Below are 23,766 nucleotides of genomic sequence, written 5' to 3'. Positions count from 1 at the left end.
GTTCTTGGCTCAACATGCTTCAGTTTTTGTTTGTGATGTTTTTGTTTAGATACACGTTTACACAGGAGTTAATCCCCAATGAACCAATGATACTTTTTGTAATCCATAATAAAGACAAAAATATGAATGATTAATATATTTGAACTTGATTGTAATAATAAACATCTACGGGGTATGTAAAATAAAATGTGATATCTGATTTTATCCAACTGTGTCTGTTACATCTGTCACAGTCAAAACTGAACTGATTACATGACATCAACCATGGAGACTATAAACTGATAAACAGCTCAGTGGTTTGGCTCAATGATGATGGTATGTGAGTTCAGATCAATCAATGACTGAAAATCACAAGCTGCATTAAAATCCAGAAAACCTTCAGAAATATTTTATTAATCGCCTGTGGGAAATTGTTATGTAACAGTGCCTTATTTCACATGTACAAATAAAAAGAATATAACCTCCCTATTCATGTATAAACTCTAAAAGATATAACCTCAATATGTGTCATTGTTGGTTTGCACAGATTGAATTACGAACAGAATTTGTCATAAGGAGCAGTGTCCAAATAAATCGACAGTGCAATAATGGAACGTGTTTATTCATATATCAGTTTAGTTATTTATTCATAAATTCATGCATGTGTTTATCATCTATCACTCCATTCCTGTACTATCGATCGGTTGTTGTGAAACATTCTGCAGTACCGCATTTTGACCAGCAGAGGTCGCCATCGAGCTTTGAGTTCCGGTTACTTCTGGTAATTAAACCTTTTTCATTAAGAGATTTGTATAAACCAGGCATGTGCACACCAGTGGCGGCTGGTGGCTGAAACAATTGGGGAGGACAGGAGAAAAACCAGTCCACGGCATCATGTAATTTTATACTAGTTGACTACTTATCCAAACAAATAATTAACATATTAAATGCATATTTCAATACACCAATAACATTACCCAGTATTCACTTTTTACTTAATGATTTTAACTTAATTTTTAACCTTAAATGACATGTATTAACCATTAATTTAGGCTCTTTTTAATCTTAACTGCTATTTATTATGCAATTAACTTATTTATTTAAACTTATGCCATTTTAATATTCATACATTTCCACAGGGCTACATATAGACAGTCTTTGTTCAGCCCTATCCATTTACAGTTTTTGAAGTTGGCTAATGATGGATCTTTCTTCCCTCAGGGTTTTATGGAGAACTCAACATGTATCAGAAGAAGCAGAAACATAAATCCTCTATGAGGGGGACATACAGTATGTTTGAAGGGATTATAGACATGTCATACCCTTCAATAAAATATACACAGAACCCTCGTTTGCTCAGCCTGATGTCTCTCTCTGTCACTCCACATGAAGTGGAAGAGGCAGACACAGGCTGTGCAGTTACATGGAAACAGGAAGGCAGGACTTACAATCGTCTCTGATGGAACATCAAATATACAGTTTAGAGATATAAAGAACATTGTTTTCCACATATCTGACAGACTTTTAAAAATACTTTCATCTCTTTATTATGACTTTTTATTACATAACCATTGCATTAAAGTCAATTCATCTCAGTTATGTAATTTTGTTACACAGTTATCAGGTTTTTATTTGATCAATTCAACTTATCTCATGATTATGAAATGCTCTCACACAATTATTAGGCTACTTTTTCGTTGATTATTATTTTTCTTATACTTGTGACTTTGTCTCTTAGTTATGTCTTTTAATCTCATAATTTTGACTTTTTTCACATAATTATACATTTTATTACCATCATGACTTTTTAAAAATATAATTATGAATTAATAATTGTGACTTATGAATTTTATCACACTGTTATTATATATATATATATATATATTTTTTTTTTTTTTTCTCGCTCTCTTTTACTTTTCTTACATTGGCTTAAATGTGCTTCCATAATAAACCACAGTGGAGTTTGTAGCTACTGCCACCGGACACCGCTGTAATCAAAACTCTATTTATATCTGTGGAAACCAGACGAGTTTGTGGTGATCCTAGAGGACGAGATCACTTTAAAATGCAAAGCGACAGTCACGCGACATACAAAAAACAATCGATTACAGTGTTTTAATTTTAATTAATTTAATTAATAACATCGTCACAGGTTTTGTCTGAACAGCCTGAATAAAGCAAGAGAGCAGACTGAGCTGCAGCGGAGTCTCCAACTGAGCAACTTACTGTCTTTCTGGAAGTAGCCTGCTCCATAAAGGAATGTTCATGGATATTTAACTGCGTCACACAACTTTTTCTCTGGTGTTTCTGTTGTTATCAGACGGTGAAACGCAGCGAGGACACACCGACAGCGTCTCCACCGTCTCCACCCGTTAAAAGGTGAGTTGCTGGTTATGTTTGAAAAAAATCCTGACATGAAACGGCGTAAGAAATTAAACAAACCGCGGATTTGTTTTGATTTCTAAGTTTTAGCCTGTTTAGAAGTTAGTTAAAAAATAAATAAATAAATAAATAAAAACCCACAGATGTCTGTCAATTTATTAATAACGTATATAAGGTTTTGATATGGGGGGCCCAATATGTTCCCACATTTCTTGCTACTCGATACTGAATAAAAGTTTGGGTGTAATTACCTACCAAATAGGGAGAAATGGGGTGAAATCTATTGCAAATTTATGAAAAAGTAAATGTGGGAATAGGGCCCAATTTTGAGAACAAATGTTAGAGATGTGGGAACATATGAACGACCCCAATAAGGGCACAGTTTAAAGATTTGACAGGGGTGATAAACTGAAAACACAGGTAACACAGGTAGCCTAAAACTGAAAACATGGGGTGACTCTTTTCTCTGAAAAATTAGGCTATTTACTTTCCCCTCTCCACCTTTCTGCTACTTTATTGACGGCCTCTGTGATAAATAGCTGACAGGTTCTCACTTCACAAAAAAAACCCTTTTTTTTTTTACATTTGGTGTGTGTGTGTGTGTGTGTGGGGGGGGTCCATTGCTCTCGGCCTACAGAACAAATAGCATTGTTAAGACTGGGTAAACCAAATTCTTCTTAACATGTTAATTGGGTCTTAAATGTGTCCCTCAAAACATGCAAAAAGTCTTTTTGCCATTCATAATTTCCTTGTGGAGCTAGGCCTCAGAGACCGTGGCTGCGTTCCAAAAATGGGTTGAGTCGCCCCCGCTCACTTGCCCTCGGGGGAATCCCCGCCGCCACCATAAGCGCTGTTTTATTTCTCTGAACAGCTGAAGTGAACTTGGTGAGATCTAGGGGAGAGTGGGGTAAAGTGAGACACTTTTTACATTTGCTCCCCTCTAAGCGAGCTAAAATGATTTATCAGTAAAATTTACACATTTCCCATTAAAGCAGAAGTAAGCGGAATATTTGTGTTAATATAAGTCTTAAATAGTTATATCTTCCGACAGCAATCACTTACATAGAGTGTTTGGACCGAAACACGGGTCTGTCAGTCACTCTGCTCTGCTCTGAGCCCAGGAGAAAACTTTTCTGGTATCCTACAGTTTTTATCCAATGAGGAGAGAGAATGGCATAAAGGGGCAGTCCTCTCTGTGTGTGCAGCCAAGGGACGCCGTGAATGTGGTGACGTAGGGACGAGGACTGTTATGGTGCGTTCAAGGCAACTCGTAACTGGTGTTTTTCCGACCTGTGAAGTCGTACCAGTTCGATCTGGTACGAGTTCACGGGTCAGAAGTTACGAGTGGCCGTTATAGTGACTTTCACAGGTAAAACAGGTCGGAGAAACACGAGTGGGTTGCCTGGAACGCTACAAAGTCGTAACTTGTGACTTGAAGCTGTAATTTACGGTTTCAAAAGCCTGCCTGGAACGCAGCATTAGCCGAAACGACCGGATCGCTTACTTCTGCTTTAATTCAGGATGTTGCCTAGAAATGGAAATGATCAGAATGTATTTAGAACGAATATGATTGTTTAAAAAAAAGTGGTCTCGTGTCTCACTTTACCCCAGCTCAGGGGTAAACTGAGACAAACTAGAAAAATCAATGGGGTAAACTGATCCACTTACTTTTTCCACTCTGAAACTACCGTAACAACACATGTAACAGCTAGAATCCTGACAGCTTGACAACCACACTTCCCAGAACTAATGTCGGACTAGTAGCAGAATCATGGGGATTGGTCAATTAAGCACTTTTGTTTTCTCAACACAAAGTGACTCAAGAACAAAATCAAATACAACACAGAATGTTTTAATTAACATTCAATTGACAGATAGAACCAGTTAGATAGTCTGGGGGTCAGATTGTAGGCCCCGACAATTGACCATTTCAATCAAAAGTCCTCTTGTGTGTGGGGAGCCGACAAAGTGGAATGTGACTAAAATTTAGTTAATAACCAATTAATAAGCGAGCTGACTGAGAGCACCTAGCATAACAAAGCAGTGTGGCTACAGATCATTGATCAGGCGAGATTTCTGGCTTGGGGGACGAGATTCTAGTGTAAATCTTTGTGTGTGGTGTGCTCACAGTGTCTCACTCTTGGATTTATTATAATACATCCATGGTCTCACTTTACCCCGCAGCATTTGTCTCACTTTACCCCAACACCCCCATTTTAGAAAAAACGACCTCTCTTCAGGCTAATTCAGGCTAATTTTCAGCCAGCATCATCACATGGTTTTATGTGTTGGTAGTTCATCATCATGTATCATAGAAGTTTTTCTACCTGAATCAATTTGCTTTGGCAAAACAGTTGATTAAGTTGACAGCAAGAAAATTTACTTTTACATGCAGAAATTATATTTTTGTGAAAAAAACATGCTTTCACCGTAAAGCGGCCTGCCTAAAAGGGGAAACAGCCAGCTAACTAAACGTAATGTTCACACACAGGGGAGACCACTACTGTCTTGTTCCTTCATATAACGAGTTTACAGTGCTAACGTTAACGTATTCACACCCTGATAAACAGCAGTCACCGCGGGGAGAGAGGCTGAAACCCTCTGAAAAATGTTGTACAGCTCCGGTCCGAGTCGACAATCAGAGTCTCAAGATCAGTATCCAGGGGTGACTGCATTATCCCCATGCGACACTCCTCCTTTGCACAATCTGTGTTTTCATGGACAGCCATCAAAAAATGGAACAAGCTGCCTGAAACCCTGAAAAGCAGATCAAATCATTTCAATTTCTCTCATCATTTAAAACAATGGCTACTGGAGAACCAAAGTTGCCAGCATGTTTAAAAGCAGGGCACTTCTTACTCAGTTAGTCTTTTAAAAAAAATGTATCTTAGTATTTCTCAATGCACCCAATCCATGAAATTTTCTTAAAACCTTATGGAATATGAACTATGGAATTCTAAAATGTTTTATATATATTCTGTATCTTGTAAGACTTAGCTTTTCTCTCCATTGATCATATAGGATAGGGTAGCTACCTCTCTCAGGTGTAACATTTGCAACATTTGATCTGGTCTTTTTAGATGTGGAAACTGTTTCTTTCTTTTTTTTTGTATTGTCTATGTGCTGTCTACTGTCTATTTGTGTATCACTCTTGTATAGTAGTTTGTGGTCTGCATTTGTTATACTGTATGTTACATGTTGGGACTGCAGATGGAAATTAGCTATAAGCTAAATCTGGTGCAACCATCTTCTCATTTTCTGTAAATGATTAATGTCATTGCACAATGTCCCCTAAATAAACTAATAATAATAATTAAAAAAAACCTCCGGTCACACACCGAGGATCCTTCACAACGTTACACACACACACACACAGCAGCAACGTAAACACCGTCTCTGACCAGGGTCTCCCTCATTAACACCCCTGTCCAACCAAACAGCCTCCACTCACGCACACAACCAGACACACAGGAGACCAGACAACAACACTGAAAAAAAACGTGTCAGTCCGCCACACATCCAAGCAGCCACACAGCTGGTCCATCCTCCAGGAAATATTCCTTACTTTACTCTCTAAAACAGTCAGCAGCATCAGTCATCCAGCTCGAACAGTTAATAATCCACTGATATTATTCCCGTTTACGTCTCGTTCCGCGCGGTCTGCCAGTTTCAACCATTTGCATTGTGTGAGGGGAAAAAAAGTTTTTAGCTGCGGCAACAGCTGTAGGTGTTTCTGATCAACCGGCTCTACCGTGTTGTTTACCCTGGTCTTCTCCCACCGGGACACGGCCCACTGCTCAGCTCGGACGCCGTGTGTCACGAGTGGTCTGGACTGGTGGTCTGGACTCGGTACGAGGTCCAGAGAGGCTTCACTGTCTCCTCCTGTCGACCTTTCCTGTCAGGACATGTGACGCTAAAGAAAAAAACGTTATTTTTTTCACACAATGCAAATGGATGCAACACGCTGACCAGGAATGAGATGTAAACAGGAGCAGCATGGTGGATTATAACCTGTTGCAGCTGGATGAAGCTGCTGCTGCCGACTGTTTTAGACACCAAGAGTTGAGGTGAGAAATATTTCCTGAAGTTTTATCAGCTGTGTCAGTGCTGAGGTCTGGGGTGTGTGGTGGAGTGTGTTTGAGATCACTTTCCCATCTTTATTTCATGACGACGTGTATATTTTTAGGTTGTGTATCAGGGACGTTCAGTGAAGCCCAGCTCTCCTGCCAGGGGGCGTGGTTTCTTTGCCTGCAGTGGACACACCCTCACTGTCCTGAGGCAGAGAATGCTGCTCATTTATTGACAACTTTGATGCAGAATTTTATATACTTAACGACTTTTTTAGTCCTTCAAATTTGACAGAGTGGTTAATAATGTGTTTTCCTGTGGTATTATAAACTTAAAAGACTATTATTCTTGGTTTACCTGGTCTTTAACTGAACCTGTGTTTTCTTTCTTCTCTACAGGTGAAATGAAGACACAGAATCAATCAGACCTCGTACCCGAGGAGGGAGGAGACAGGAAACCAGATGAAGAAGCTCAGAGACAAAGGAAGACAGAAAGACCAGGTAAAACATGTTTTTTGTTTTTTATAGTGGAAGCTACAGACTCAATTTAACATCACTAATCACAAAAAGCCAAATTATAGATTCAAAATATTATATTATTGTATAAATAAGTTGTCATATTGGGGCGGTGCATGGCACAGTGGTTAAAGTGGCCGCCCCATGTAGAGGCTACAGTCCTCAACGCAGGCGTCCCCGGTTTGAATCCCGCGTCGGGCAGACCTTTCCTGCATGTCATTCCTCCTCTCTCTGCCTCCCCCTTTCCTGTCTATCTCACTATGTGCTATCAAATAAAGGCAAAAAAGCCAAAAAAATATATAAATAAGTTGTCATATGAAACACACCGTGCTTATGTTTTTGCACCAATATGTTATATTTGTATTAAAAAATGTTCACTGTTTGTCAAACTAGTTTCACAGCTGTGTTCATTTGACTTTTCACAGATAAAAGCCCAGAATAAAATCTGAGTTGTTTTCTGTTTTTATTAAAGGTGAAAGGCACAAGAGAGCAGATGGAGGAAGAACGTCTGATGTGTAAGTAGACCTGCTAGAAATATTAAAGGTAGGGTTGGAGATCCTATTTTGGAGCTTTTTTTTTTTTTTTACAAAATTGCTTGAAATCCTCTTCACAATCCTATTGCAACCAATTAATTAAATGCTTTTTCACAAAAATGTTAGTCACTTGTGGGACGGACAATCCTGTAAAAACAGCATTCCCTCCCTCTCTCCTCTGCACTTTACACTGTACCACACTAATCACGTGCGCAATCAACGAGTTACGACTGCAGAAAAGACAACAACAGTGATACAATGTACCACACTGAAGTCTGGTAGGTGGCAATGTAGCTCTAAGATTGATGATCGTGGTTTATTATGATGTTAGGTGTTTTCGTTCTCGTAAAATTATGACTTTTTCTAGGAAGTCTGTAAAAAAATGTTTTTCTCAATGTGGCCCTAATACTCCGTTGTATGGCACTGGGCTGAAACATCAAATATCCTGCTACCGCTGTTCCTGGGCCGACTCCAAAAGACAAAGTTATGTCATATAACACATAACAGCATCTTTAACATTGCTCGGAAACAACGTCATTTAGGACATTTTTACAGCCTAAGCAGTCCTGTATTGAATTTGCCTGGTGCGCGCTCTGCGTGCATTGCGTGAACGCAGACTTGCCTAAGTGAAGTTGTTTCGGGTAAACTCTGGACTATATCCCTTCATGACACTTGGATTGTCGCAGACGTGCAGTAAGGAGGAATATGAAATGGTTTTTGTGTAATTTTATGGACCTAAATTATGTTTTTTTTCCAGTAAACTCTTCACTATATTCGTTCAGGACACTTGGATTGCAGTGGACGAGCAGTGTGGAGGAATATGAAATGGTTTTTGTGTAGTTTTATGGACGTTTTTGTGTCGGGCCCTATTACTCTCATATAAAGTTTTGGTTGGACTACGAACCGGCCTCCTGGGTCTCCAGATGCACTTTGAGGAATAAAAAACTAGAGTATTCATCAGCATGAGGGGGAGTCAATAATGACTGAATTTCATTTTTTGGTGAACTATTCCTTTAACTCTTTTGCGACAATTGAGGAGTAAACTCGTCACAGCGTGCTGAACGTTCAGGATCGTCTACGAGTTAACTCGTCAAAACCATTTTTTTTTTTTACAGATTAAGATAACAAACACTCTCAGGTACCCTGTGTGTGAATACGGTAGTCCTCTGATATGTAAAACTGTTTTAAACTACAATCAAAACATAACACTTTGTCCTCAGAGCTGCACTCTGGGGACAAAGTGTAGCGTGCTCAGTGTTGGGCAGTAGCGACGTTACAAGTAGCGGCGTTAGTAACTTAACTACATTTCTCAGTAGCGTGGTCGTAGCGTCGCTGTTTTCTACATCAAATAGCTTTTCAGTAGTTAAGCTATTTTACTGATCAGTAGCGCGGTAGCGTCCACAGAAGCTACATTTCCCCAGGCATTTATAGACCTTAAATGCACCGCTTCCACGTGACGTCATGTACGTATCCTTCTGCTGATGCCTGTCTGCTGCAGCCGCACAGCACCGCTGTGAGCTGCCGCCCCCGCCCCAGAGCACTCATCGCCGGCCAGTCACACGGGAGTGTCACGGAGCTGCTCCGCTGTGGCCAGAGACCCACACCGCTGCACTCCACGCCGCAGCACCCCCCAGATTAGCCTACAAAAATACTTATTTAGCCGTAGAAATTATTTGGGAGACAAGCCACACTGCAGAGTACCGGTAAAATGAGCCGTTTGCCACTTGACACAAAAGTGCATTTTTCTCTGAAATTAGAGCGGGAGCTCCGTTCTTGGAGAAACCCAGCTCTCTTCTTCTCCTTCGTAGGAAAAACTAGCCGTTTTCCAAGGAGCACGTTGGAAAGTCACTCTTCAACCACGTGAAAACTGTTTCTAGGTGATGTACAGAGTTCGCTTCGACATGAGAAAAAAGGTAAACAAATAGCCAAAAACATGTAGTCCGGAGCGGATGTGATGAGAAATTAGTGCGGTCGCGAAAGAGTTAAGAGGTCACAAACTCGATAGGGGTGCCTTGTGTGGATGTAGTAAAGGGGAGGACTGCTGGCAATTTCTTTTTGTCAAACAAGGAAGGTAAATGCGAAAAAGAATCATATGAGCAGTGTTGTGCTAGTTACTGAAAAATAGTAACTAGTTACAGTTACTAGTTACTTCATTAAAAAAGTAACTCAGTTAGTAACTCAGTTACTTTAACCAAAAAGTAATGCGTTACTGAGAAAGTAACTTTTACATTACTTTAAAACGTTTTTTCCCCAATGCTCCCATTAAATAAAGGTTGATTGAATTCCCCTCTAACCTCATTTCAGTTCTGTACTGATGCTGATGAAAAAACGGTTTTTATCTTTAAAATTATACCATCATTATCATCATCATCATCATGCTGCATGATGTCAGCATGTAGCCTACAGCAGCATGACAGAACTGCAAACATCTTGAGGATACTACTTTGACCGAGTTACGTCCAAGAACCTGATTTAATGACGGAAAGTACTAAATTTACTCCAGCTGCATTTTTTTATCGATCGATCAGCTGTGTTTACCCAGAGCGATCACTCTGTGTTTACCGTTTCAGCAGTCCGTCTGTCGGACTCCAATACCGCTGCTGCTCAGGTGGACTGGCTGCTGGTGTGTGCTCGCTGTGACTCTCGTGTCCCAGTTAGGGGCTTGAACTGGGACACAGCTTCGGTCTTGGATGCTGCGTTAGCAAACGTTATCTTAGCTCGCCGTCATGCCCTGCCCTGACCGGTCCAGTCCTCAGTCCTCATGGAGCGTGTTTGATTACGTGTGGGACGCTAGAGGGCGGCCACCACAGCGTTTTGTTTTTCACAGTGTTGCAGTGTGCTCTGTCTTTCTTTCAATTCAATTAAACTTTATTGATCGCTAAAATGTAATGGGAAGTGTGTGCCGCTGTAAAACCTCACCAAAAGGAACGGAGTAACGCAGCGTCTGGTAACGGAAACGGAGTTACTGATTTTAAAAAACAACGCGTTACGTTATTAGTTACTGAAAAAAGTAACGGCGTTACGTAACAGCGTTACTAATAACGCGTTACTACCCAACACTGCATATGAGTAATCCGAAAAAATTAAAGAAGCTTTGCGGGTGCCTGGTGGTCGAGTGGTGAGAGCTTGTCCATAGGCAGAGTCTGCCCCTGAGCAGTGACAAGAGAGAAGAAGCCTTCTAAATATCAGAAGAGACATGTTTCATCTTGTCCTTGGTTACAGAGTCCAACCAGCAGCAGCAGCGTCTTCATGTCCCAGTGGAGTCTCCCTGAAGAGCGACCAGTCCATGATCCATCCTCTGCTCTTCAGTGGAGCAGAGTTTCCTCCTGATGAACGGTGAGAAGGACAACGTGTCCTCCAACACTGAATAAAATATTTCTGTAAAACATCATTACTGTCAGTGTGAGATCTTCCTGTGTTTTCAGTCTGCTAATGTATTTACAGAGAGACACACTCAGGAGCTTCCAGTGACCAGACTGCTTCAAGTCAGACCCTGAACCAAAAGGTGGGTGTATTTTAAAGAAAGGAGCTCTGTGGGGGGGTTGGCCTCCTGCTATGTGCACTACAGACTAACAGATAGCTGCTGCCAGCAGACCTGACAAAGAAAAAGATGCAGCACTGATTTCTTCACTAAGTTCTCCATTTATCATAGATATGGAAAATATTATTAAACAGATTTTTTATTTTATTTCAGGATTTTAAGGACAAAGTGTTCAAGTTCATGAAATCAAACATCATGAGAGTTTGGAACGTCATCAGTCCCAGTGGAGAGAGTGAGGAAGGTAAAGAAAAGGAGGAGGTGGTCGATGAAGAACTGATTGAGTCAGAAACTGGAGCCAAAGAAGGATTTCTACAGATCGTCCTGCATGTTTTGAAGACCATGAAACAAGATGCGTATGTCACCCTCCTCCAGCAAAGTAAGAGATTAGAGATATTGAACTATCCAAGATTATGTGTATGTGAGTTCAGATACGTATGTTGCTAATACATGTATGAAATTTGGTAGGCACATCAAACTTTGGGAAACAAACTTTGCAAATTAATTGCTGTTTTACGTGTTGCCATGAAACAGGAAGTTGCTGTTAAGCACACATTGTCCAATCTTTATATGATATATAGACAGATAAATAGTCTTTGTTCAGCCCTATCATTTACAGTTTTTTGAAGTTGGCTAATGATGAATCTTTCTTCCATTAGGGTTTTATGGAGAACTCGACGTGTATCAGCAGAAACATAAATCCTCTATGAGAAAGACATATGAGTACATGTCTGAAGGGATTAGACACCAGGGAAATGTCATACCCTTCAATAAAATATACACAGAACTCTATCTACTTGATGGAGGCATCAGAGAAGTCAATAGGGAACATGAGGTGAGACAAACTGAGAAGGCTGTCAACCGACCAAGGTCAGTAGACACACCAATCAAGTGTGACGACATCTTCATGCCCTTAACCAAACCTAACAAACCAATCAGATCAGTTCTCACCCAGGGGATCGCAGGAATCGGTAAAACTGTCCTGGCACAGAAGTTCATGCTGGACTGGTCTGAGGACAAGGCCAATCAGGTTATCCAGCTCCTGTTTTCACTTCCTTTTAGGGAGCTGAATTTACTCAGAGATAAGGAAACAAGCCTGATGGAGCTTCTGTATGTCCTCACTCCAGGCCTGAAAGAATCTGGACTCAAAGACCTGAAGATGTACAAAGTCCTGTTTGTACTGGACGGTCTTGATGAATGCAGACTGGATCTGGATTTTAATGGATATAAGAGATGTACTGATGCTACACAGGTGGCCTCAGTAGATGTGCTGCTAAAAAACCTCATTGCAGGTAATCTGCTACCAAAAGCCAGTGTGTGGATCACTACCCGACCGGCTGCAGCCGGTCGCATCCCTCCACAGTATGTTGACCGGGTGACTGAGATACGAGGGTTCAGTGACCAACAGAAGGCACAGTACTTCCACAAGAAAATTGATGATGAATACTTGGCCAAAAGAGTAGTTACTCACATCAAGTCAACCAGAAGTCTCCACATCATGTGCCATGTGCCGGTGTTTTGCTGGATTTCCTCCATTGTCCTTGAAAAAATGTTTGCCTGTGCAGGAGGAGGGGAGATGCCAAAGACACTGACTCAGATGTACATCCACTTCCTGGCACACCAGACCACACAGATGCAAGACAAGTACCGCAAAGAGCAAGAACTGGACCCTCAACACACTTACAAGACGATTATGTCCCTTGGGAAGTTGGCCTTCGAGCAGTTGCAGAAAGGCAACCTGATCTTCTATGAGGAGGATCTTAGAGAGTGTGGGATTGATGTCAAAGAGGCATCTATCTACTCAGGGGTCTGCACTCAGGTCTTCAAGGAAGAGTCCTGGTTGCAGCACCAAGTCTTCTGCTTTGTCCATCTGTCTGTCCAAGAGTTTCTTGCAGCCCTGTTTGTCCATGTGATGTACAAGGTCAGTGGTGTCAACCTGATGATCAAGGAATCTGGAGAATCACCCAAAGCAAAGTCTGTGTCCGACGTACACAAAGCAGCAGTGGACAGTGCTTTAGAAAGCAACAATGGCCACCTGGATCTCTTCCTGCGTTTCCTCCTCGGACTCTCTCTGGACTCCAGTCAGGATCTGCTCAGAGGCCTGAAGATACAGGTCCAAACCTGTGACTCTCAAAGTCACGAGGAAACCATGAATGAAACCATCAAGTACATCAAAGACAGAATCCAGCAGAGTCCTCACCCTGACAGGTGTATAAATCTCTTCCACTGTCTGAGCGAGTTGAACGATGACTCTCTGGTGGACGAGATCCAGAAGTACTTGGACTCAGGTCGAGACTCTAGTACAGATGAGTTCTCTTCAACTCAGTGGGCAGCTCTGGTCTTTGTGTTGCTGACTTCTCAGGAGGATCTAGAACTGTTTGAACTGAAGAAGTACTCCAAGAATGAAGAAGGTCTTCAGAGGCTCCTCCCGGTCCTCAAAGCATCCAGATCAGCAAAGCAAGTGTCTCTGCTAATCTTCAAAATGTCCTTATGACATATCAGATTTTTTATTAAGCCTTAAGCGCACGCCTTTCAAACTCAGAGTTGCAGATGACTCCATGTTATACAAACTTAAAGTCTTTTGTCTTTGTCCATCAGGTTGAATGACTGTGGACTCAGTGCAACCTGCTGCCAGGCGCTGTCCTCCTCTCTCAGCTCAGCATCAGAGCTGTGTGATTTAGACTTAAGTGACAATAGTTTACAAGACTCTGGAGTTGAGCTCCTCTGCCCCGGACTCCAGAGTCCACACTGCAGACTGAAGACACTCATGTGAGCAACATGTATTTTCTGGATGTCTTCCAGATATTTTCTTACTGGAGGTTAAAGCAGAAGTAAGCGGAATGTTTGTGTTAATATAGTCTTAAATAGTTATATCTTGCGACGGCAATCACTTACATAGTGTTTGGTCCGAAACACGGGTCTGTCCGTCACTCTGCTCTGCTGTAAGCTGAGGAGAAAACTTTCCTTGTATCCTACAACCTTTACCCAATGAGGAGAGAGAACGGCATAAAGGGGCAGTCCTCTCTGTGTGTGCAGCCAAGGGATGCGCGTGCATGTGGTGACATAGGGACGAGGGCGGGGACTGCTAACTCCATCGGCTGACAAGAAGTTAGCCAAAACGACCGGATCACTTACTTCTGCTTTAAGCACAAGTAGATCATGTTTTTTGCCAACCCTTGTCTTCTGAAGTAAATAACTTATGTGACTCTTTGATGGCCTTTACCAAACTTAAGCCACTTTTCCATTGGTCAAAATATCTGCTAATACCTGACAACAGAGATGGGGTTTCGTTGCCATTGGTGTTAACACAACATCTACATTAGCTCACTCTTCCTTTCTGGTTTAGAAAAAACCTGTGTACACTCACTGATGGCATTTGAAAAGAGGGGATAATATCCACTCATGGTCCCTGTAGGATTTATCCTAATATATAATGACGTTTCTGTTCGTCCATTCAGACTGAAAAGATGTGGTCTCACCCAGAGTTGCTGTGAACAGCTGGCTTCAGTCCTCAGCTGTTCCTCATCACAGCTTCAGGAGCTGGACCTGAGCGACAATGACATTGGAGACGAGGGAGTGCAGCGACTCAGCATCGGACTGAGAAATGAGTGCTGTAAACTGGAAACACTCAGGTAACGTTACTGTGGACCAGTGGTTGTCCCTCACCATGACTCTGTCCTGACACACTCAGATTTCCCTCTTTACATTTTAGTAGTTTTTGTTTGAGTCTCATTTGAATTCTGCTTCTCACCAGGTTGTCGTTCTGCTGCGTTACGGAGAGAGGTTGTGGTTTCTTGGCCTCAGCAGTAAAGTCCAACCCCTCCTACCTGAAAGAGATTGACCTGAGCTACAATCACCTGGGAGAGTCTGGAGTGAAGCTCATCTCTGAAGCTCTGGAGGAGGGACAATGTGAATTAGCAAAACTGAGGTAAAAAAGAAAAGAAAGAAAAAACACAGTCCGCCTGCTGTTATATCACAAGAACGTTTCATTACTATTCCATTGATATTGATAAAAAAAATTATGAAATTTGATTGGTGGCAGTTTAGAACAAGTCTTACTTCAGGCTGACATCTTTAATGAGAAATGACTTTCTGTAACTTGTGATCCAGATCTTCTTGACAGCATGTTTCACATTTTCCCCACAGAGTCGACCACAATGCAGAATGCTGGCTAAAACCTGGACTGACTAAATGTAAGTTAAAAGAGATTCATTGGTGGCATCACACACAGTGTGCAGTCACAGTGCTGATCACATGGAGAAACTTTGGCACCGGTCAAACCTGGTATCTTGGTCAACTGGACTTGATTGTAGATACTTGAAGAAGGTGTCTTAGCGTTAGGGGTCATAATGAGACTTTGACAGATGATCAGTAGATTCGACGACCATATACAGCTGCAGAGTGTAATGGCAGTAGCCTGAGTGTCCTACACAATGATTGATAATCACCTCTTTTTGGTTGATGGACTATTGGTTGATGGATGAGCTACAGTAGGTTTGAGACTGAGGACAAGTTTTCCACCTTGGTTGTGGGCAGATTTGAACCAGAAAACATAACTCCAGGTTTGTGGTGGATGATATTAGACTTGTGTTGTTTCTAATTTGATGTCTCAGATGCATGTGATCTCACACTGGATGTGAACACCACCCACAAACTCCTCATTATCTCTGATGGGAACCGAAAAGCTGCCCAGGGTATGGAGCAGCCGTATCCCGACCACCCTGAGAGGTTTGACCACTGGACCCAAGTCCTGACCCAGCAGGGCCTGAGCAGCCGCCACTACTGGGAGGTGGAGTGGGAAGGGAACTGGGCCGTGATCGGAGCGGCCTACAAGAGCATCGGTCGCAAGGGTGACACCAACGACTGTTTGTTGGGATTCAACAGGATGTCTTGGGCTCTGCACTGTTATTTTCAGATGTACACTGCATGTCACAATGACAAGGACTTTGCAGTTCCAGTCCCCCCCGGGGGTAGCCACAGGGTGGCGGTGTATCTGGACTGGGAGGCTGGCATCCTGTCCTTCTACAGAGTCTCTCCTGGAAGGTCACTGACACATATCTACACCTTCTTCACCACATTCACTGAGCCTGTGTACCCAGTGTTTAGAGTCTGGTCCCCCGGTTCCTCAATCACAGTGTGTCAGCTTCCCATGGGTGAAACATAAGCGTTTAAATTAAAAAACTTTGAAAATTCCTACCAAACCATTTTATCTCAAAAACTGAATTTTTGAGAACATTTTGAATTCTGCTCACATGGAAACAACTGGAGTCAATGTAAGAGTGGCATTTTTAAACATCAGATTTTCTCTTGTGAAGCAAAACACTTATCGTTAAAAACAAATCACTAACATTTCCATGCTGTCAAGATAGAATTATGTATTATCAGATTTTCGTTTAGTTAACAGAATTTCTGACATTTTGACGATTTTTGAAATCTGCCATGACAACTGCTGCCCGGTCACTGACTTCCTGGGTCTATTTGAGAAGACACACACCAAATTGCGTTTCCAGACAATTAGCTCAGTGAATTAGGAGCTGGTTCTTGGTGTCAGAAGACGTGGGTTCAAGCCCCAGCAAGGGAATTGATGATAACACATCAAAATACTAGATGGTCTTTGTGAAACAAATGTACAAAATCTAAGGGCGTATTCACACCAGGCTCGTTTGGTCCGCTTGAAACAGACTTTTGCTCTGGTGCAGACCTTTTGGGGAGGTGTGAATACAAACTACCGGACTCTGGTGCGGATCAAACAAGTGAACCGAGACCACCTCTGCAGCTGGGACTCGGTTCACTTGTTTGGTCCGCACCAGAGTCCGAAATGAAGCCTGGTGCGATTCGCGTACGGTGTGAATGCAAACCGAACCTTTCCCGAACCAAATGCAAAATCCAAGCGCCTTTTTGGATTCAACAGGCTTCCGTTGTTGTCAGAAAATGTGGAAATTATCAACAATGAGCCGTGGGTCAACATGGAGCACAGATAATCACGCTGCCTCCTTGATATTTGGTGAGTGGAAAACATTTATCAGATGCTGGAGAGGACGCTCCCGTCGCCGTTAAGGATGCACATTCTTAATTTTTTTTAGAAAGTCGTTATCCAATTAATAACCGTTAACAGAAATAAATGTGACTTGGCTTATGCCGATCGGCAACGCGGCATCCTGAGAGAATGATTATGTTTTTTGTTTTGTTTTTTGCACCATCCTTCAGACGCACATGCAGACGTCTGTGTGTTTGTTGTCTGACCAACGGCCACATAGCCTCCAAGTGATGAATAAGCACAGGACAGGTGCAACTAGAAAAGGGCAGCAAGAAATGCATTCATGACCTCCATTGTGTACTATTTGTGGAAGATCCCGCTGAAAATTTTTATCCAATGATTGAGCTTTTGTTTAAAAAGTTGATCCGCTTGTGAAAAAATGCAATGTGAATACAAAAAAATTTAGTCCACACCAAAGCAAGTGAACTATCGGACTTTCCTGGTGTGAATACGCCCTAAGACTCATAGTAGATGTTTGACAAATACATTTCAGAATTTTACCTCAAAAACTGATTTTTCTATTTACAGTGGTTTCAAATCTGCCTGCACGACAGTGAATGGCTTACTCAATTTGTGAAGCCACTGTGAAACTGCCACTTTCCAATTAGCTCAGTGCAATAGACAACGGTCTTTGGTTCCAGATATTGTGGGTTCGAGCCTCAACTGGTGCAAAATTAACATTATAAGGTCAACTGTCCTGTCTTCCTATTCTCCTCTTTGTTGCTCAGAATTTGCCTAAATTTGCCAAAAAATAGCCCGGACCCGACCCATCATTGCGCAGCAGCTATGCAGTTCCCACCGGGGGTAGCCACAGGGTGGCGGTGTATCTGGACTGGGAGGCTGGCATCCTGTCCTTCTACAGAGTCTCTCCTGGAAGGTCACTGACACATCTCCACACCTTCTTCACCACATTCACTCTATCACACTGTGTGAGCTGAACTAGCTTAAGGTGCGTTCACACCGAACCTTTTATTTTTTTCGCTGCCGAAGAGTTTACATGTTAAGTCAATGCAAATGGACGATGGACAGAATATTCGGTCATAGCCAAGTCAACAAGTGTTTGCAACTGAGCGATAGAGCGATAACAAAAGGGCGATACGAGCGACAGCGGAAAAAAAAAACAGGTGTGAACGCACCTTTAGAGGATCTTCCTGTCAGCAGAGGTGATGACTCGGGCAGTTCTGGCTCACCTGGGAGTGAAATACCTCACCTGTCCCCCAACAGGTGTCTCTCCATCTTGTAGAGAAACTGCAAAACACAACGAGAGTAAGGCAGCAGAGAATGTCTTCTTTTTTAGAAAAAGGTACAAGATTCTCACTGCCACTAGATGTCATACTAGACACTTTATTTGTAAATGGTAAATGGACTTGCACTTATATAGCGCTATTCTGGTCTCTAGGACCACTCAAAGCATTTAACTAATAGAAAAGCGAGTAAAGACAAAGATGGAGTCATTAAATACATTCAACTTTTTGATGTTTTTGATGGTCGACCAGGATTTGAACAGCTTGTTCCCAAGGTCACTTTCACCTTAAACGCCCTTACACACTGCAAGGCAAGGCAATTGTATTTGTTTGTCTCTAAGGGCTATAGCATCATTACAACATCCTCTGACCTTAGACTGGGGTTGACCCTGAATAGTCAACTATTTGACGATTTGATTCGGAGAGGTCCGATTCGACTATCAACCTCGTTGAATCGTGCAAAATGTGATTATGAAAAAAAGATACCATTCTGAATCTATAGGGGTGCTCCCTGCTGCTGAACATCTGATTTTACATGAAATTTATTAGTTTTGTTATGATAGAGGTGAGCCTATTTTGATACAAACATCACTAAACGCTATGGACAAACATATATTAACATGCAACCCAAACAGAGGGGATGTGGCTCCATCTGCTCAGAGAGAGGTTTTGGTTCTTGGCTCAACATGCTTCAGTTTTTGTTTGTAGTGATGTTTTTGTTTAGATACACGTTTACACAGGAGTTAATCACCAATGAACCAATGATACTTTTTGTAATCCATAATTAAGACTAATATATGAATGATTAATATATTTGAACTTGATTGTAATAATAAACATCTACGGGGTATGTAAAATAAAATGTAATATCTGATTTTATCCAACTGTGTCTGTCACAGTCAAAACTGAACTGATTACATGACATCAACCATGAAGACTATAAACTGATAAACAGCTCAGTGGTTTGGCTCAATGATGTGAGTTCAGATCAATCAATGACTGAAAATCACACACTGCATTAAAATCCGGAAAACCTTGAGAAATATTTCATTTATCGCCTGTGGGAAATTGTTATGTAACAGTGCCTTATTTCACATGTACAAATAAAAAGAATATAACCCCTCTATTCATGTATAAACTCTAAAAGATATAACCTCAATACGTGTCATTATTGGTTTGTACAGACTGAATTACGCATAGAATTTTGGTCATAAGGAGCAGTGTCCAAATAAATCTATTTTATAATGTAACATGTTTATTCATATATCAGTTTAGTTATTTATTCATAAATTCATGCATGTGTTTATCATCTATCACTCCATTCCTGTACTATCGATCAGTTGTTGTGAAACATTCTGCAGTACCGCATTTTGACCAGCAGAGGTCGCCATCGAGCTTTGAGTTCCGGTTACTTCTGGTAATTAAACCTTTTTTCATTAAGAGATTTGTATAAACCAGGCATGTGCACACCAGTGGCGACTGGTGGCTGAAACAATTGGGGAGGACAGGAGAAAAACCAGTCCACGGCATCATGTAATTTTATACTAGTTGACTACTTATCCAAACAAATAATTAACATATTAAATGCATATTTCAATACACCAACATTACCCAGTATTCACTTTTTACTTAATGATTTTAACTTAATTTTTAACCTTAAATGACATGTATTAACCATGAATTTAGGCTCTTTTTAATCTTAACTGCTATTTATTATGCAATTAACTTATTTATTTAAACTTATGCCATTTTAATCTTCATACATTTCCACAGGGCTACATATAGACAGATAGATAGTCTTTGTTCAGCCCTATCATTTACAGTTTTTGAAGTTGGCTAATGATGGATCTTTCTTCCCTCAGGGTTTTATGGAGAACTCAACATGTATCAGAAGAAGCAGAAACATAAATCCTCTATGAGGGGGACATACAGTATAGACATGTCATACCCTTCAATAAAATATACACAGAACCCTAGTTTGCTCCAATACAGCCTGATGTCTCTCTCTGTCACTCCACATGAACCAGAAGAGGCAAACATCAAACATCTAATATACAGTTTAGTGTCAGTCATGATTAGCTAATTAGCACTTTTTTACAAAGTTGAAGGAGATATAGTGTCAGTCATGATTTGCTAATTATCACTTTTTTACAAAGTTGAAGGAGATATAGTGTCAGTCATGATTTGCTAATTAACACTTTTTTACAAAGTTGAAGGAGATATAAAGAACATTGTTTCCCACATATTTGACAGACTTTTAAAATTCTTTTTATCTCTTTATTATGACTTTTTATTGCATAACCATTGCTCATTGCTGGCAATTGCTGATATTCAACTTTTTATTAGGGCCGGGACTCGATTAAAAAAATTAATTGAATTAATTAGAGGCTTTGTAATTAATTAATCGCAATTAATCGCATTTTAATCGCATATGAATATTTGACCTGAGAACAGTGAGAAGCATTTTTTTTAGTATACCATTGAATGACTGAATACATAAGCTTAAGCATTCAAGGTGGTACTAAACCAAGACCAACAGACTAGGGATGCCAATTATCGATTAATTCATTAATCGATATTTGATACATACAGATTAAATGGTCTTTCCTTCCAATACACTATGATGATTACTGTAGTATTTAACTAGGCTACTTAAATCACAGTAGCATAAACTGATTTGTTGAACTCAGCCTGATGTAAACATTAATAAAACTCAGTAACCAATCACACAGCAGCTCCATGTTGTCCCTGTGTGATGTTCAGGGACAGGTCAGGACAGTCTGAAGACAGAGCTCTGAGGGTGAAGTCCTATCACAATGAGATGAGCTGCACCTGTGACAGTGACAGGTCATAGATATAGCGCTGCAGCTGAGCAGTTAGCGCTATATAGCACATTTAGCGTGCGCCCGTGTCTGTGTATCTATGTGCAGGCAGAGATCAGAGATGGTGTTTTAAATAACCATGCTAGTGTTTCACCAGCTCTCATCTCTGCCAGTCAGCCTCTCAAACTGCCGCCTCTCTCGCGTGCGGGCGCACCGCACGTAGACACGTGAGAAAAAAAAAATAAAAAAATTCAATTTTTTTTATAAGTGCGATTAAAATGCGTTAATTTTTTGTGTGTAATTAATTAATCGTAATTAACGCGATAAAGTCCCGGCCCTACTTTTTATGTTATGATTATGAAATGCTCTCACACAATTATTAGGCCACTTTTTCATTTGATTATTATTTTTCTTATATTTGTGACTTTGTCTCTTAGTTATCTCTTTTAATCTCATAATTTCGACTTTTGTCTCATAATTATTTTCATTATACCATCATGACTTTTTTTTAAAATTATGAATTGTGAAATTTTATCACACTGTTATTATATTATTTTCATGTCTTTTTCTCTTTTACCTTTCTTGGCTTAAATGTGCTTCCATATACCACAGTGGAGTTGGTCCTGCCCCGGACACCGCTGTAATCACAGGGAAACACTCATTGTTATCTGCGGAAACCAGGCGAGTTCATAGAGGAGCCTAACGGACGAGATCACTTTTAATGCAAAGCGACGGTCACGCAACATACGAAAAACAACGGATTACAGTGTTTTAATTAATTTAAAAAACATCGTCACAGATTTTGTCTGAACAGCCTGAACAAAGCAGACAGAGCTGCAGCGGAGTGTCCAACCGACTAAACCGAAAGTAAACCAGCGCAACCTCCTGTGTCTGTCTGGGAGTAGTCTGCTCCTTAAAGGAATGTTCATGGATATTTAACTGCGTCACACAACTTTTGTCTCTGGCGTTTCTGTTGTTAGGCTATCAGACGGTGAAATGCAGCGAGGACACACCGACAGCGTCTCCACCGTCTTCCCCCGTTAAACGGTGAGTTAGTTGCTGGTTATGTTTGGAAAAAATCCTGACATGAAACGGCGTAAGGAATTAAACAAACTTGTTGTTGCATAACCGCAATTTTTCTCTGGAAAGGATTCGTTTTGATTTCTAACTTTTGGCCTGTTTAGAAGTTAGTTTGAAAAACAAAACAAGAAACAGGTGTCTGTCAATTTATAACGTGTACAAGGTTTTGATATGGAATAAGGTCACAGTTTAAAGATTTGACAGGGGTGGTGAACTCAACTCAAAACACAGCCTTTCTTTCTGCTACTTTATTGACGGCCTCCTGTGATAAATACTAGCTGACGAGTTCTCACTCCCCCCCCCCCAAAAAAGGTTTTTATTTGGTGTGTGTGTGCGCGTGTGTGTGTGTGTGTGTGTGTGTGGGGGGGGGTGTTAACCACTTCTTTACTTCTCTGTCAACTTCAGTGCTTTCTTTCTCCTGCAAAAATGTGAAAATAAGAATTTTTCCCCATCTATAATTTCCACACAAGGTCCATTGCTCTCTCGGCCTACAGAACAAGTAGCATTGTCAGTAGCTTACTGTGGTAGCCTGGTAACTCCGATTGTTTTTTGTTTATTTGTTTTGGCCAAAATAAACAAAAAGGAGCACTAAATGAGACAGATCTTCCCTCCACCTTTTTTTTAATGTTTGTGTAAAAAAAAAGGGGGGGGGGGGGGGTTAGCCACCTAAACAGTGATGAGCAGTCACCCTAAATCAGCTTGCAAACATTAATTTTCATCCATTCAATATCAGACATTTATATGAAAGTTAAAAATTCTTACAGATCAGAGCCATACATTTGTCTTTTTTAAAATTTAATTACGATATCATCCTAATGGAGTCCTGTTAACATTTGTCCTGAAAACGTTTTCTTTCTTCTCTACAGGTGAAATGAAGAAACGGCATCAATCTGAGGAGGGAGGAGACGGGAAACCAGATGGAGACACTCAGAGACAAAGGAAGACAGAAAGACCAGGTTAAACATGTTTTTTGGTTTTTATAGCGGAAGCTACAGACTCAATTTAACATCACTAATCACAAAAAAGCCAAATTATAGATTAATAATATAATATTATTGTATAGGCTAAATAAGTTGTCTTATGAAACACACCGTGCTTATGTTTTTGCACCAGTATGTTATATTTGTATTCAAAAATGTTCACTGTTTGTCAAACTAGTTTCACAGCTGTGTTCATTTGACTTTTCACAGATAAAAGCCCAGAATCAAATCTGAGTTGTTTTCTGTTTTTATTAAAGGTGAAAGACACAAGAGAGCAGATGGAGATAGAACGTCTGATGTGTAAGTAGACCTGTTAGAAATATTAAAGGTAGGGTTGAAGATCCTATTTTGGAGCTTTTTTTTTTTTTTTTTTTTTTTTTTACAAAATTGCTCAAAATCCTCTTCACACTCCAATTGTAAAAGGTAAGTCACGTGTGGGATGGACAATCCTGTAAAAACAGCATTCCCTCCCTCCCTCCTCTGCACTTTACGCTGTACCACACTAATCACGTTCGCGATCAATGTGTTACTGTTTTTCGGTTTTCCGTTGGACTACGAACCGGCCTCCGGGGTCTCCAGATGCACTTT

General features: G+C 40.8%; 1 protein-coding gene across 4 annotated transcripts in view; it reads left to right on the top strand.

Moving 5' to 3' along the window:
- The window catches only part of LOC146972750 (NACHT, LRR and PYD domains-containing protein 3-like), a 74,009-nt gene that overhangs the window by 27,948 nt on the left and 22,295 nt on the right, over window positions 1–23,766 (top strand). The window contains exons 1-12 of one of the 4 annotated variants that reach the window (XM_085803161.1): window positions 2,020–2,358; window positions 6,828–6,929; window positions 7,417–7,459; window positions 10,700–10,813; window positions 10,922–10,982; window positions 11,172–11,394; window positions 11,675–13,472; window positions 13,614–13,784; window positions 14,474–14,647; window positions 14,770–14,943; window positions 15,162–15,208; window positions 15,629–19,361. In XM_085803161.1, the coding sequence (XP_085659287.1) occupies window positions 6,833–6,929; window positions 7,417–7,459; window positions 10,700–10,813; window positions 10,922–10,982; window positions 11,172–11,394; window positions 11,675–13,472; window positions 13,614–13,784; window positions 14,474–14,647; window positions 14,770–14,943; window positions 15,162–15,208; window positions 15,629–16,179 (3,453 nt within the window). In that variant the 5' untranslated portion in view covers window positions 2,020–2,358; window positions 6,828–6,832 and the 3' untranslated portion in view covers window positions 16,180–19,361. Of the gene's footprint in view, window positions 1–2,019; window positions 2,359–6,827; window positions 6,930–7,416; window positions 7,460–10,699; window positions 10,814–10,921; window positions 10,983–11,171; window positions 11,395–11,674; window positions 13,473–13,613; window positions 13,785–14,473; window positions 14,648–14,769; window positions 14,944–15,161; window positions 15,209–15,628; window positions 19,363–23,766 lie in introns of those variants that run through there. The other 3 variants (XM_085803160.1, XM_085803159.1, XM_085803162.1) reach the window with 3 other exon arrangements.

The sequence above is a fragment of the Trachurus japonicus genome, chromosome 16, assembly GCF_045865225.1.
Source record: "Trachurus japonicus isolate A0001 chromosome 16, Traja_1.0".
Taxonomy (NCBI): domain Eukaryota; kingdom Metazoa; phylum Chordata; class Actinopteri; order Carangiformes; family Carangidae; genus Trachurus; species Trachurus japonicus.
Note: the sequence above shows the minus strand (reverse complement) of the source record. Positions and strands in the feature narration are given on the sequence as shown.